The following is a 16,551-nucleotide window of genomic DNA, read 5'->3' on the forward strand; positions in this document are numbered from 1 at the left end:
CTTGTCAAAATATAACAATAACAGACAATTTCAGAAAATAATACTAAAATGCCTGATTATTACTAATGTTACTATAGATACTTTTAGGCAAGCAATTCATGAATTTAGGGGTACTTGAGCTCCCCTAAAAATGGTTAGTTTTCAGAATAGATTTTGTCATTTCAGTTTATTGTTTGAAACGTGTTTAGTTTTAGTTTAGTTTTTGTTAGTTTCAGTGTTAATTTAAGTAATTTTTAATTTATATCATGTAGATATGGTGCATATTTAAAATACTGCTGTCAGCATTAATCTCGTTAAATGATGTTAACGCCATAACTGCGAAAACGCAGCAAATCTCCGTTAGTGAGTTAGTGTGGATCGGGCCGTGCATGGGGCTGCACGTGGTCAATGCGTTAGCACAGTTAGCTCATTAACGTGTTAGCGCCGGGCAGCCACACGCTCAGGGGAATGCGCGCTAACTTGTCATTAATGTCGTTAATGTCATTTTAACGAGATTAATGCTGACAGCACTAATTTAAAAGTTAAAAAATGCTACACCTTTTAAACACAGGTGACTCACAGTATTGCAGAAAACCAAAGTCTCACTAAAGATGTCTATAAAAGCCTCATCAGGCAGGCTGTGGTAACGAATTTTACCAGATCTTTTTTACCAAAGGATAAAACTAGGGATTTTTCCACTATATTTTATTTTATTTTAAGTTTAAACTTATTCAATTTTAATTTTCCAAGTTGATTTTTTTCTTTTGAAGTTTTAAGTTCTAAGTTTTACTCTAGATTTGACTGTCAAATTATTCGATTTTGGTTAACTTCGTGACTTCTGATATTTTAGTCAGTTTTGCAAGTTAGTTTTTTAAGTTAGAGCTGTTTTTTCAGAAATTTTTATTTTTATTTCAGTTCACTAACTTTTATACTTAGAGTGAAATTATCACTAGAGTTTTTTGTTTAGTTTTATTTTTTATTATAATAACCTTGCTGAGAAAATTTGCTGGATACAATGAAAATATTTTTTGGGAAAATGCACAATACCTTGTGTTTGAGCAAATGTAGATCAATATAAACTGGATGTAGCAGTGTTTTTTATATTATAATCACAGATTTAACTTGAATACCTTTACATCTGCTGACTCTTGTTCATTTATGAATATGAAGTTGTCTTTATTCTACAGTATTACATGATGGTTTGTGCAATTAGTTAAGAATAATTCAGTTTAATGTTACAGCTGCATGTTAAAGCATTAATTAATAATTATTTTGAAATTACTGAGATTGGCTAAAGCTCCAAACAGACAGAGGACCTGCCCCAGTTCCTCAGGTCCTTGGATAGGTCCTAGGTTTACTTTTTAGAAAGAAAGGAATGAAGGTAAAAAACCATGTCAACATGATGTAGTGATGTTCATATTAATATTATTTTTAAGCACACAGGACTCTTCAAACATAGTTTTAAAGTACAGATGGGTGTCTCCTGATACTACACTTACACAGACACACACACACATGTATTCTATACAAAATAAAGGTTCCTCTGTGTCTGTAAGCACTGCTTTGTTCAGTTATAAATCCCCAGTTTGAACAACATGAGCAACCACACACGATGGCAAAGAAAAATGACATGGAAATTTGATATTGATCTTTATTTGTATTTGTCAGATACAATTACTGTTTTCCTTTTAAAATAGGTACTTACTCCTGTTGATATTTATCCATGTCTTCAGTTTTAATGAGCCGTTGTAAGGTTAGAGACAGTGTGCCCAATAATTCTCGACTCTATAGCTTGAGTTTTGAGAGCTGAACATAAGCAAAGGGAGGATAAAGGAAAATGAACAAAGACATGTGTTTGACATCTGTTTTTTGCTGGTGAGACAAGACAACTCCATATTGTGTGGCTAATGTACTTAAGTGTCCAGCCAGATTTGGAGCACAGGGTGAGAGAGGGAAATGAAGAAATATGATGACTGGCTCTCCTCTTGAGTCAGACAAATGTTGGTTCATCTGCTCACTGCTCCACGCTCACACCCATGCATGCATGCACACGCACAACCACACACACTTGCACACACACACACACATACACACACACACACAAAGAGAAAAGATGCAATTGACTTAGTATGATTAGGCTGTTCCTTGACCCACAAACACTGCCTCTCATTAAGATCCTCATTTGCAGAACAATTTTAGAGGCAGTAGACTGGTACATAATGTGCAACATCTGCCTGCCCCCTGTTTCTTGTTCAGAGACACAAACTGACACATGGTATCTGTGAATAAGCCCCTTTCTCACTGTCATCATGACAACATGTGACCAGCAGAGTTTTGAATCTGGCTTCTTCTTCTGCAGGTCAAAATCTTTAAGGCGAAACCGACCACTTGAAAAATGTTAGATAAAGCGTCTCTTATGAGAAAACCTGAAACTGATTTGGTTACTCTACGGTCAAATTATGAAAAAGAAGGCTGTTTTAAGAACATTTAAGAGAAGAAGTGAAGAGTGGAAGATTACCTTCTAACTTATCCCTTCTTTCATCATCAAATTATTTAGCTACAGACACTTACAGTTGCGTACACAGGCATGTTCCACCATGTTTTGGCAGTGTCTCTTGCTGCTCTCTCCTGTATGTGAAGCAGCCAGTATCTCCCTTTATTTGGTGTTTGTACTGCTAAAGACAGATTAATCCAGATCCAGAGTTTGAGACTGTCTCAGGTATATAAAGCAGATCTAAGCCAAGCATAGTTTCACAATAACCAATTATGTGATTTGTGCATTTACATTTATAAAAAAAAATCCCACACTCGCTGCAGTCTTTTCTTGATTTTACTTCCTTAAGCTATGCATAAATACATAAAAGATGTATTCTTTATGCATAAAACTGTATGCAAAGTGTACTGCAAGAGGTGAAGCATATATAAATGCAGTGTAGTCCTATTCCTCTCTAACCCACTACCTAAATGTGTGTCCTCATACAGATCAGGATCTATACGATCCAAAGATAAGCTTGCAAATTTTATGAGTTTCTTAGGTAAAATTTATATGAAACACTGTAATATTCATGTTTTTGTGAGTATTCTTTTTGGGTTCACATTGTAACTTTCAACTTTTTCAAAGCTAACTGTGGATAAATAATAAATTACCATAAAGTCAGTGGACATACATGGGTGGTAGGAATAACGGGATCCTTTTTTTTTTTTTTTCTGAAAAAAAGCACATACTATTACTTGTAGATACTGAAAGCACAGTTTGCTCATAGAATTGCTTTATATGAGAGCAATGATCCATCCAAGAATAATACATGTAGAGAATGTTCAGCATAGAATATGTTTAATGGGCGCTAGTTGAGCTCAGTGGGATGAGCAGCCGGCCAGCCCCGGTTCGAGTCCGACCCCCTGCCCTTTGCTGCATGTCCTACCCTCTCTCTGTTCTTCCACCTTTCCGTCAGTCTTCACTATATAAAGCCAGAAAAAAAGCCAAAAGTAAGACTACTTTTGATAACATACATAATAACCTCAGTGCTGTTTAATGCAAATAAAGCATGGATAAAAATGAATCACCTCAAAATATTAATTCTAAGTTTAACGGAGAACTCTAAAGTTGATCTGCAGATGCGTCTCTCAAAGGATACTTCTTGCTATTCATGATCTCTGGGGTGTTTGTAGAGAGTTAATTGAATGATTAAACTCGGTGCTCTGACAGAAGAAAAGGCAGCTATTCATGTGTCAGTCAGGGCATACAGCAAAATTAAATAGTTGGGTTCCTGAGATCATGTACCAAGCCAAACCAAACCAAAGCGCAATAACATCTTGACACTACAGAGTATGACTCAACAAATGTAAGCACTGCAGTAGCAAATGTAAACTGACTCTTGTTGAAGTTGTCTTTGCGAGCCAATTGCCAAACCGTAAGGTGCCACCCTTTGAAACAAGATGGCTCTTGCACTGACAGTCCCAGCAAGCATGCTTGTCTCACTTCTGTTCTGCCTCAGCTGAGTCACGGGGAAGTTCAAGTGCCAGGCAGCATTTAATCTACCAGGGGAAGAAGTGACACAGGATTGTGATCATGCAAATGCACCTGCATGAAAAATTCAAGAACCAAATGACAAGCCCTGGTGTGCCAGCACTGACAGAGGAAGGAAGAGAGGCACATCCCGGGGAAAAACATGACACTCCATGGAGAATTGTGAAAGCACAGTCTCCGCCTGCCGCCTCAGGTAAGTGGGATATTGTCTGCATTAATGTGGCCTAGCTTTGATGCTGAGGGAAGAAAGAACCTGAGAACTGCAGAAGATGACAAAAGATACTAAAGAGTCACAAGTCCTCCACTTTAAAGGAACATCGATCGTACAAATGCCAGTTGGGATGTCAAACCTGCGCAGTGTTTAGTACATCACTCCCACTGCGTACAAATGAGACAGGCTCCAACATGTGAGCGTTTACAGCAAAGGCTTTGAGACACAGTCACTATGCAATACGGCTGATGACTCTATTTGTTGAGTAACATAATAATAAGCTGCTATCACACCAAGTGTCTTTTGAAACCAAAGTCACAAATCTTTTAAATTGCAAACGAAATTCATGTCCACTTGCTGACATTTTAAGACTTGTTTGTACGCATTTCTGTTCGAGTGATGCCCTGAGGAGGGATATTATTTCTCTCAGTGGAGTCTGTGGGAGAATTGTCAGCCACTTTTGACCCCAAGCATGAGCCATCCTCATGCTGAATCCTGTGAGACCTTGGACTGCCTTACAAAACCCCAGGACAGAGAAACCATTGATTACCATTTCTTTCCCCCCCCCCTGTTTCAGCCGTTAGACTGACAATATCTGTGCACCTAAATCAGACCACTCAAGCTCAAAACCTTCCCTCGCCATAAACCTTACACTTTGTTTTTTCCTATTATGTGCATTCCTGTTTGCATGTGATTTAAATGCCCTCCCCTCCCCATTAGCACCCATCTCCCCACATACTGTATGCACAAACCCCCTTGTTCATGTCTAATGCCAGCCCCAAAGAGATGACGCGGACGTCTGTTTGACTCCCATCTGATGACCTTCTGGTCCTACCCTTAACAAACTGGAGCACTCATAAAGGATGAATTGATCTGCAAGACACACCTCTCAGAGGCAGCGTCGTATATGTGTATGTGTGAGCTTCTGTGCGTCCACGGTGCCATGAACTGCAGGGCCACACTCACTAACAGCTCACCCAACTAAAGTGCCATTCCACCCACAGTTAGACCCCTCAGGATGTGTGGGAACAAGGAGTCAGACTATTTCCCTTGGGCTGCTGCCGGAGAGCTTGTCCTTTGCTTGGTGAAAGGGTAAATTAAGTTCATATTTCCCTTGAGTATGAGAGAAGAGACTAGGACATGGGACATTGATCGCCCTGAGTAAATGTTGTCCAGTTGGAAAACAGCTTTTAGATGAGAAAAGTATTTGTCTTATTTCCAACACCTGTGCTTCGCTCTCAGTGAATTAGAAGGGCTCAAACTCAGAGACTGATAAACCAAGTCATCTCAGTATAAAGGCACGATTTTACTTCAGTGATGCTCATCGAACCCTTTAATTCTCTTTTGATCAACCTCCAGCACCTGAAACTGTCTTGACGCCTTTTTCTGTTCAAGCCTAAGACTTCAGGTTCACTCAGATTGAGTTTTGAAAGGCAGCAGGTTATGCATGTGTGAAGTCCTACAAAGGCAAATCTGTTAATTGAGGTTCATAGATAAATTTGATGCCATTTCATTGTAACACACAATGTCTGGTAGAGAATAACAGCCATTAGACATTTAAATGACTACTTGTTATCAGACAAAGTAGGTGTTCCACTATGTCTGCTAGCAGGTAGATATTTCAAATGTTCATAATTTAAATGACTTGGAACTGCAAAATGTGAGTTAAGCTTTCATTTCTTCACATGACCACTAGAGGACTTCTATGTAATCTGATTATGCTACATTAGACTATGCAGCAGGCAGTTTATCATTGATTAGTAGAAATAAAAATTGCTATCTGAGCCTACTAGTAGGTTTAGGAAGGCACCTACCAACCAGATGTATAAGGCTACTGATAACAGCCATTCAATGGACTGGTGACATCCAAATAAGGTGTTCATTGAATGGGGTATCGATCTGGCATCAGAAACATCATGTGACAAGAAGCAGCTAAAAAAGAAAAAAACTCTTCAGGTCATTAACTGCCTCCAGACTGTTGAAGAAAACTTACAGTGAGAGCCAGTCCTTTGAAAACTCTTGGGTTTTCTTGGGAATGGTTGAATTGACCTTTCTAGACCTTTTTGTGCTTTACTAGTGACTGGAACTTAATGAACAGGAGCACCTCTGTGGATTTGATGGATCCACAAAATGTGATGCAGCAGCTGATGGCCATCCCAGGAGGTGGAACACTTCAGCAGCAGGTTCAATAGCTCATTATCGGCGGTCCCGCTGGGTAATTAATGAACAGTGGGATCCTGTCACAGCGACAGATAAACATATACTTTTCCTCCCTATCAAGCTGCCTGCAGCAAACACTGTATGTCCGTGTCTTTCTAAAAAAAATAAATAAAGATGCATTATATTTGTTCTAATAAATATGATTACACTATTTACATCCCAGGACATGTTAATGAGTTGAAAAATTAATTTGCTAGTCGTCTTCACAGAATACATCAAGTGCAAGTTGATGTTTTCACAGAAGAAAATTTATCTACTCTGTATGGTCATTTATGGTTTGGCAGTGGTCAGGGTACAGCATATAATAACTACAGCAATAAAAAGCATAATACATAAATATACATACAGATGTTACCTCTAAGAAGACGTGATGCATATAATTTTGTGAGTACACAGCTCAGCTTTATCAGTATCATTAAAATGAATGCCCACTTAGTATTAATGACGTGTATAGTAAGCCAATATCGATCAGTTACTGCCCCATATGCAGTATCAGATTTGATAGGGGCTGATGTTCAAGTTTTGGCTTTTCTGTTGTAAAATTAAACTTTTAAAATTAAATTTTTAAATTTTGTATTTTCATGCCATGACCTAAAACTTACATTTAGATGTCTAAACCTGATGGTTTAGACATTCACTGATGGTGGATGTTTAAGTCAGGATATATTTTATACAGGAGGTTTCTATAGCAAGCTGGTGGTTCCTATCACAAATACAAACTTATTGAAATTCTAATGCTACATTGTTGATTCTGTCAGCCATTTTTTTGCTCTGTTTACACACTTTTTTAGTGAAATGTGGTTGATTGTGTTCACCGATGAGGTTTTTGAATATGGTAAACAGGGCAGTAAACAAATCACATGAAGGTGGTCGCTGTTGACTTTGGGCCCATACATTTTTTGTTGAATGTGGATCAGAGGTTGTGATTTGGCATCTTAATGTTGTTAGGGTACAGGCAACAACATTACTGTGACTGAGGTTAGGGTAAATATTGTTAAATGTAAAGGCTGACAAAGTAAGTTTTTTATTATGGTGTTGGAAAAAGGACCAAACCTCTAATGGCCTTACCTGTATTGCTTGCCATATAATCCTGAGCTTAGATTTAAAACTTTTTATATTGTTAGCCAGTCATTTCTAAGTGACAAAGTAACAAGCCAGGGACCTGTTTGGCTCTGCTCATAGAATCCAGCCCACCCCAAAAGAAGTGCTCCAAAAATCATGAGGTAAGAAAATAATGAGAAGGTGAAAATACACTATGGCTAGCCAGACACTCACTATCATAACTTTACTATCTCATCTGTTTGTCATAACATAGATTTATCGTCATCTGATAGTTTGGCAGCAAAGAAACAACAAAGAAAAAAATGTCATGTTAGCCTTTGATAAGCTCTGTATACACATCCATAGCTCCTGATATCTACACGGTTAATCAACACTCTGAAATAGAAAACACTTCCTGAGTCAAATTAAAGCAACATCAAAGCACTTGAAGTCAACGCAAAATAGATTCAAGCACAATTTTTTTCTGGACAATCCTTTAAAGGCTTTTTGTTTTGTTGCTCACATAAGTATGTAATATCTCATTTAATTAGCAAACTAAGCCCTCTGACAAACAGGCATATGGTCCTCGCTCTCCCACGGCCTTGGCCAAGGAATGAATATGCATATCCTGGGACCTCAGTAGCTTGTTACCCTGGAATGAATTCTACACAAGCCTAATCCCTGATCTATTATTTACCCCTTGACCAAACATGCAAGTGGGGCTTCCAGACGCTTGACTTGATAGAAATGACTGCCCTGGGATTCCACTGCCTCTCTCACCCCAGCAGAAAGCCGGGCTGAGGCAGGCAGGCAGGCAGTCACTCCGATGAGAGTGAATGTTTCTCTTTTTCTGTTCCACTCTATCCTCTAACTAACACAACATCCTCAGACACACACTCACACACAGACACACACCCCTCACTCCTTCAAGTCTTCACTCTCGAGATGTCTTAGTCAAATGTTGAGCAAATCATCATAAAAACAAGTGCACAATGAAACTTTAATGAGCATGCCTAACTCTGAGGGATCTGAGGGACAGCTCAGGGAATCAGTGTCACATCCCTGCTGAAGGCAACAACGGAAACTATTTCAAACTGCTTCAAACACGCGTGCGCGCGCACAAGCGCAGGGTCGCACGTGTGTTTGCCTTAGAGAACAGAAAGTAAAAAAGAAAAAAGGGCGAAGATTTCTTGTTATAACATGAAATTCTGTGTCCGACGGTAAAGAGCTGATACAGCATTCAAAATCATTTTCTTTTCTTTTTCTTTGTTTAATGCATTGCTCCTTCAGCCTGATCTGATGAACTCCCCTTTTTGACAGTACTGTTAAAAATCGTCAGTATTATTTAGACTAGAACACTATATATGATCTAAATGCACACGAAGGAAAAGAAATATCATTGAATCACTGCTGCTTCTCAAATATCGAAAGCTTTTAATACGCCTCTCTGACGATTTCTTATCTTGGGGCTAAGGGTTTTTGGCACATTTTTCTTGCACGACGAAGCGAATCCTCATGCTGGCACAACATTGTAAATCAACTCATGAGGCACAAAAGCTCCGTGGACCCGCAGTCACTTGGGTTACAGTCACACACGGCGTGTAAAACACTGATCTGAATTCACCCAACACAACAGAGCAGCCACCTTCTCCCCAGCCCTGACCGTCCGCAGCTCTCCGCTGTGCTGACTCTGCAGAAGGAAATCACCGGGGAAGTGTAGGAAGCTTTTCTTTTTTTCTCTTTTTTTCATCAAGGTAGGGCAAGCAGTTACAACTCAGCTTCTGGCTGACAGTGATCCCTGCAGTTTCCTTGATTACTTCAGTTTACGGTTTGGGGGAAAGGAGAGGCGACAGAGTGTCGTGGTCGCGCGTTCCTCTCCGTGAGACCGACCCGTACCCAAACGACGCGCGTTTTTCTCTCAAGTCGGGACGCTTTCAATCTCGGGATGAAAAAGCGAGCGCTCGTTTCCCCGTGTTACTCCTAGAAGTGTCAAGAAAAAAACATCGTTGCTGAGTCTGAAAAGAAACCCGAGCGTGAATCGCCAGATATACATCGGACTGGATTGAAGAGGAGAAAGTTCCCCACTTGAGGGCGAAATCAGACTTTATTGAGGACGCCAACTTTGAAAAGTGCCAGGAGCCCCGGGGTCTGTCAGATACAACATGCAGCAATGGTAAATATGATTTTTCTGCGTGTACTTTCTGAAGTTTTTCAGATTAGGCACATCGGTGTGACAAATCACGGGAGCTGTAACTTTTTATTAACTTGTTTGCTGGTCAGATGAGAGAAGAAAAAAAAAAGTTTTGCTGAAGTCATATATTTCTCCCTGTTTGCTTTGCTTCATATGACGTATTTGCTAGATTTGTCAGTAAAACTAATAGAAAAAAATGTATTCACCTTGTTTAGATAAATTTGTCTTTACCTTTTCCTCGTCTGTGAGTCTTACAAAATCACCAACTGTTGCGTTTCTGAGCCTTTCAAATCCTGAGGAAAAAACGGGGCTTAAAAAGTAAGTTAACAAAATCTAACCTCACTTGTTATTATTTAAAGCTTTTGCCTGAAAGTGTTTCATAATTCTCTGCTCCTGCGAGACAAATTAAAAACTTTTAGGTGGCGTCTGACAGGAAAAATCCAGGCGCTGTAAATTGTATAACTGTTAAAGTGTTTACATGATATTTATGTATAAGCCACTTTGATACCAGTTGGTATTGAGGCCTTGATTGGAGTGGAGTTTAGTGCAATTTTTTCATACATCAAGGACACACAGGGGCTCATAAAAACGGTGTGTGTTGTTTTAGATCAATGTGGACACACTTGATTGTACCTCAGCTGGGTCTAAAATTTGGAAAGTAAATTTTCTTAGGCCTCATAAAATCCCTCTTCTGAAAATCCTGCTTCAATTTTTCTGCACAATTCCTTCTCCTTTAAGGAACAAACAAGTTTTCCTGTGCTATGTCAATGCAGCCAAAACCTTTAGGTAATTTTAAGAGTTTGCAAAGTGTGTGTGTGTGTGTGTTTTAAATTTTTTTTTTGCCAAATACACTAGTTCATCCCCACTGTTTATGTGCCCCTGTGTTACAGTTCACCCATAAAAACAAACTCATTGAAACACAAGCAGACGGCCAGCTTGAATTTCAAAGTCAGCTTAAGACACTTCAGTTTGGACATATCTGAACGCTTCAAGAGAGAGAGAGTGTGTGAGGGGTAGAAAACGAGAAACAATGAGGGTGACTGAGATGAATGTTCCCACTTAAAAGTACCTTCACACTTTCGTCAGTGAGATGTGTGTGAGATTAATGCCTAACAGTATTTTGGCCTGGTATGAGTGTGCGTGTGTGTCAAGGATGTTTCATGAGCTGGTGCTGCTACTACAGTGAAGAATGCCAATTTACATTCCTGCAGTGTCATTTCATTACTTTTATCTCCGTGCTGCTGTCTCTCAGCCAGACCGAGTGGGGATCTGTTCAATTTCACATTTCCTTTACCACATAAGTTGCAGATGTTAAAATGCTGCTAATGATTTTCATCATGTTCGAAATGCTTCTGTCTTGCGCTTTTTGTGTCGGATAATTATGACTTTTTCAGAACTGCGTGAAAGCCACCATGAAACAAATCAGCTTAGCAAATAAAATGCATATTTTGAATGAAACAATTAAAAAAAATAGTACATTTATAAGACAAAAATCCACAAAAATTATTAGAGAAAAACACCGTCATACATGTCCTTTAATATGCAGGAAACAGACCCCCTTCTGCACCAGCTTGTACTTCTGCTGCGTGAGGTTAAAGAAAAAGTTAAAGTTGTCAGAGGATCTGCAGCTAGGTCGTGATTCCTCTGGGTCTGTGAGAATCAGAGAGGGGAGAGCGTGTGTGTGTGTGGGGTGGGTGCCACTGGTTAGTCGGTTCAATAATCTGCTGGACAGGTAGGCCTGTGACGCCCCCCCTTAGAGAGGCTGCTAATGAAGAGAAAGGCTGCTCAGTGGTGCTCTGCTCTGACCCCACCAACCCTCCCTGTCCCCCCTGCTGGCTTCCTCTGATTACTCCTCACAACGAGAACACCCCACACCCCCACTCCTCCACACCAACTCCATCCTCACTGTTTCCCCCCGGCTTTCTTACTTTCTAACTCCCTGCCTCCTCACTTAATAAGAATGAGTGCTAAGTGCATAAAGACTCAGCTGATAACCCACTCGGTGCATTTATGCATTTGCTGCTGTCTCCTATTTATGCAGCTGCTTATGCCTATATTTCAATTGATGACTTTAGAGAGATAATCACTGCTTGACCATAATTTCCCAACATATTTTTCTGTACAATTTTAGTAATGAGGCCGCGTTTGAAAGTGCAGCGCTTAACCTCAGAGAGGCACAAGTGAAGGGGAATATGTGTAAGTGCGGATCAGGAAGAAAAACCAACAGCATTTATTTTAGATGAAAGGAAATGTGCACTTTCACTCATGCTAACAGGTAAAGATATTCAGCAAATCTGAGAGAGAGAGAGCACTTTTTCCATCTTCTCCCACGAGTGTTTCTGCGATGCTTCAGCAGCGTCAAAGCTGGATTGTTGCACTGTTCTTATTTATTCAGAGGTGGGTCACTGGTACCGATATGGCGCTGCTACTCTCCATCCATTCCCATCACCGATAATCTCTTGAGTGACTGATAGTGTGTCTTGGCAGTGACAGCAAAGGTAATATTTTGAAAGGGGGGGGGGCGGGGGGGTCACATACATAGGGATGCCTTAAGATGGAAATCTTTAAACAAGACACCAGAACCTAAGCTGTGGGCTTTGGCGACTAAAACAGAGACACAGTGAAATGTTGAAACAAATTGGATCGCAGGGCTCCTAATTTAATAAAGGGCACAGCGTGAGACATACTTGATTTAAAACAATATACATATGCGAGACGTAATTACATTTTTCGTACCCCAGCACACACAAAGTAAGGAACCGAATCTTCACACACTTACCTTTGTGAAAACATTATGAAATTTGGTCTGTGTTCATGTGATTCTTAACTTTAAAAAAAAAAGGAGACATAAATAGCAAAAGGTAATGAATAGGGTGAACAGCTGTTATGACACGAGCATTTAAGATGTGTTTAGTCTCACACTATCACGCAGATTGATATCTGTAAGAGTTTCAGTCTGCTCAATTATGGTATTGTCTCTGCGGTGACAAAACGGATCACATTTGGAAATGGCAAGTTAATCAGATTAAAATCGGCCTCTGAGGTACAAAGCGCAACCCGATACCTGTACTTCTATGCATTCATTTTTTAATGCCCTTTTTTTGTTTTCTACAGGCTTCATTTCGAATGTTAAATGTTAAAACTTGTTATGTGCAATAATGTAAGGAAACAGGAAGAACTGGGGAATACTTGTGTGCTAAAACATGAAGACACTGAGTGCTTGTGGAAGCCTCTCACTCACTCTGTCTTTATTTGCGATAGGACACATTTGGCGCAGCGACCCTAATACATTTTCCTGCCCTCTGAGGCGCAGTCATAACTCTTAGGTTTTCAGATGTAATTTGGGGTGGCCTTAATTGATTCTGTCCAGAACTAATTACCAGCGACTGAGTAAAATAAACACCTCAGTGTCACTTGGTGGCAACTGTCCAATCGGTAGGGAAATTACTTTTCACTTGTAATCCATACGTTCTTCAGTGGGGCTGGGATATAATTCGTGTCGACGCTATAGAAATAGCAGAGACGCTGGACCTGTGTAACGAACAGGAGTATAGTTGTAACCAAATGGCCCAGTTGGGAGGTATAGGGTTATGTGGTATAATTTATATTTTATAGCTCCCTCCTGCACTGACTGCACTCCAGAATAAAGTTGTTCGATTTTGTTCCATGAACAGGGAGTGAGAAAATCTGGGATTTCACTTGCGATGGAAATTCCAGACGCCGCTTTGTTCCTCGGTTCCTTCTTGTATTTTTTATTTTCCTGTTGAGTCTCATTTCTTGCTTTCAGATAAAAAGACGACAAACTGCTGCTGTGAATAAGTGAGTGTTCATTTGAATGACTGCGTGTGTTTTTTTTTTCTGGGTGTGTGCATGAGTGGCCTTTGCCCGAGTGACTCAAAAAGGGATGGAAAGATCTCCTCAGGCCATACAGAGTGATTTGATTAGAAGAGAATAATTTGCCCTAAAGGTGTCTTTTCTCTTCCCTCCAAAAAAGCTGGTGGAAGAAATCTGATATGACAAGATAAGTGGTGGCTCATGAAAAATTCCTGAGGACTGAGACGTAGCATGTTGACTTTGGAATTATTGCCATGAGTGTCTAGTTCTTTTTCTAGTAACTGTGCCTGACAATGTTTTTTTTTTTTTTTTTTTTACCTGAATAGCCTTTGAAATGATTCCTCTGGTTCTCAATCCAGAATTCTTTCATTTAAAATCTGTTTATGTACTGACCGAAGGATGGACAAAGTAAACTCCACAATTCATTCCAGGCATTTTCTTCTTCAGACTTCTTTGACCGTATACCAGAGAAATCTTTATTGGTCAGCTACTGTTATTCCTTCCTGTGAATGGCATTTATCATTGTTTTAAAATAGCGGGCTTGGACAGGCTAAAGACATGCTCCAGTGTATATGCAGCAACTCCTTTGCTGGGCTGCAGCCTTATTTAAAGTTTTGACTGATGTTTTTTCTAATTGCACAATATTCCAGATCGTGTACCAACTTCATGTTCAGTTTTTGTACTAAAAAGGAGAACTTGTGCCTTTGGGATTCTTTTTGTTGCCTGTTACTATATCAAGTAGACTTGGGACCTCTCCGTGTCTATATGCCCCTTTACCCTGTCATGCAGACTGTGATGTGATCACGTCATGTTTTTTGGAGTCCGTCCATGGACTTAGATGGGATGAAGTGGGCCTAACTGGTCAGCAGCAATACATTTTAAAAATGCAAAACTTACACAGAGCATTTTGTAATGAAAAATTTATATGATTTTATATGAAAAGTAGATCATATGCCAGATTATGATTGTCCACATTATAAGGTCTTTGGTGTGATGCAGTGTTTTAAAAAACAGCATGTAAGATTTATTTCTCAGGGCACAGCCCTCTTTCTGCTGTTTTCAGGATTTAGTCACAGTTGTGTTTTCCCTACTGGCTAGCTCGCTAGCCGGGCTGCTATTGTGGTATCCCTCAGTATTATTTAGCTGCTTCTCTAGAGAGAAGCTGGCAATCGCAGTCCACTTCCTAGAGATCTAAGCAGAACCTGCAGCAGGTGGAAAATTGGTTCATGTGGTGCTACACCAACCTCACAGCTGAATCCAAGACGGTGATGTTGGAGTTTCTTGGAAAGATGACAGACTTACAGATTACTGTGCCATTATTTTTTTTTTATTTTGTTGTTTCAAAGTACTTGGCCAGTGTTGTTTAACAATTTATTTAAGCAGAGTAAAACATCCTCACTCATTTTTTTGCCACTAGTTCTCATTACGACACCAGTCCTTGTTGACAGATTATATCTTGTGATAGTTCAGTGTGCACCAGTGACAGCCTGAAACTTGTCACCACGTGTCTCACTAAATTTATAACTGTGTAAATCCTGGACACTATCATCACTCTTATAGTCAGCATCAGGAAGTATCAATGAGTAAACAAATATATACCAGCACGTTTGATTTTACTGGATGCAACGTTACCATATACAGTTTAAAATATGATTTCAGAGACTTACAAGGATTGTAACATTTTGCTGATGTTATAGTAGCGCTGCAACAGTGTATTTATAGTGAAAACTGTTCTGTTGTTGCAACAAGATGCTTCAGGGTTGGGTGTTCTCCCAGTTATACTTTGGCGTGACTCATAAAGAAGCCGCTTTCTTTGTGTAAGGGCGATACAGTCATTAATTACAATTTCCATTTAACTCAAAGCGAGAAATCCTGTATCTACAAAGCTCATAGGCCTTTCTTCTGGGATCTTATCTACCTAGTAATAGTTTTTTGCATGTATAACTATTCAGGCAAAAAACTGAATATGTCAAATAGCTGTAGTTCATACGCTGGACCTAAAGGCCTACATTCAGCTTATTATGCCTAAGTTAAATGTACAAACATAAGAAGCAAGCATATGGTTAAATCTGAGATTGCAGCTGTGGTTATGTGACAGAATATATGCTTTTTGTTATATGGAAGTACTTTTTTGCCTTTTCCATAAAAACACATTATTGCAACAGTCAGCTGTGTATCCTACATCTGGATGTTGTTTAGTTCTCATATTAGTGAGATGAAAAAAATAGATAACTTAAGTGTGTGTGTCTGTGTGTGTATGTTTCTGTCGGTGTGTATTAACTAGTGTGTAAATCCATATATTCTGGGCCAAAGGGAGCCGTAATCACCTTGATTTTTCGAGACTTTAGTTTTGGCAGGCTTTTTTTCTGACAATGATTCTCACTTGAATATATTGATAATATTTCAGACACACTGGTAACCTTGTAGGCTGAATGTATAATCTAGCTTCTATTAGCAAGCCTTAATGCAGAGTTTGGACTCTTTAGCCTTGAATGAAGTATGTCTTTGATTTTGGATAAAAATCAGCAAAGGATGTTGGTGCATTGTATATGTGTTCAATTAGGTTTTGAATGCTTTTATGAATTTATGTGTGTGCAATTTATGAATGTGTGCATGTTTGAAAGACACTTTTCCTCTCAGCGGCAAGGTGATTATTCCTGAACCCATAACCTCTGACCCTAATGAAAGAGAAATTTGAATCCAAAACAAAGCCTCGTCAAAGAGTGCACATTTTAACCCAAACAGTTCTCTTTTCTTAGTAATAACTTTTATATGCTTACAGTGTAGTGTTTACAGTGTGACAACAGAAAATTATCTATTTAAAAGTTATTTGTGTTGACTTTTTGAAGGCAAAAGAATATTATGTGCTGGTGGGAGATGGAATTGTTACGGATAAAATACGCATGTAATTATAGATAGCTAGATAGATAGCGATATAAGCTAGCTAATTAACTTATATACCTATATTTAACAATTATACATTATACTTTAGGGCTGAATAGTTAATTGAATTTGAATGTCAGTCACAATTTTAGCTCCCCGCAATCG

General features: G+C 39.3%; 1 protein-coding gene across 1 annotated transcript in view; it reads left to right on the top strand.

Annotated features, from left to right (window-relative positions):
- The first annotated feature begins 9,189 nt into the window (after positions 1-9,189).
- bnc2 (basonuclin zinc finger protein 2) overlaps positions 9,190-16,551 on the top strand; it is a 168,506-nt gene continuing 161,144 nt past the window's right edge. The window contains exon 1 of the mRNA XM_087841726.1: positions 9,190-9,651. Coding sequence (XP_087697852.1) covers positions 9,649-9,651 — 3 coding nt within the window. The 5' untranslated portion in view covers positions 9,190-9,648. The remainder of the gene's footprint in view (positions 9,652-16,551) is intronic.

This window comes from Neolamprologus brichardi, chromosome 6 (genome assembly GCF_056152115.1).
Source record: "Neolamprologus brichardi isolate AB-2024 chromosome 6, ASM5615211v1, whole genome shotgun sequence".
In the NCBI taxonomy this organism is placed as follows: domain Eukaryota; kingdom Metazoa; phylum Chordata; class Actinopteri; order Cichliformes; family Cichlidae; genus Neolamprologus; species Neolamprologus brichardi.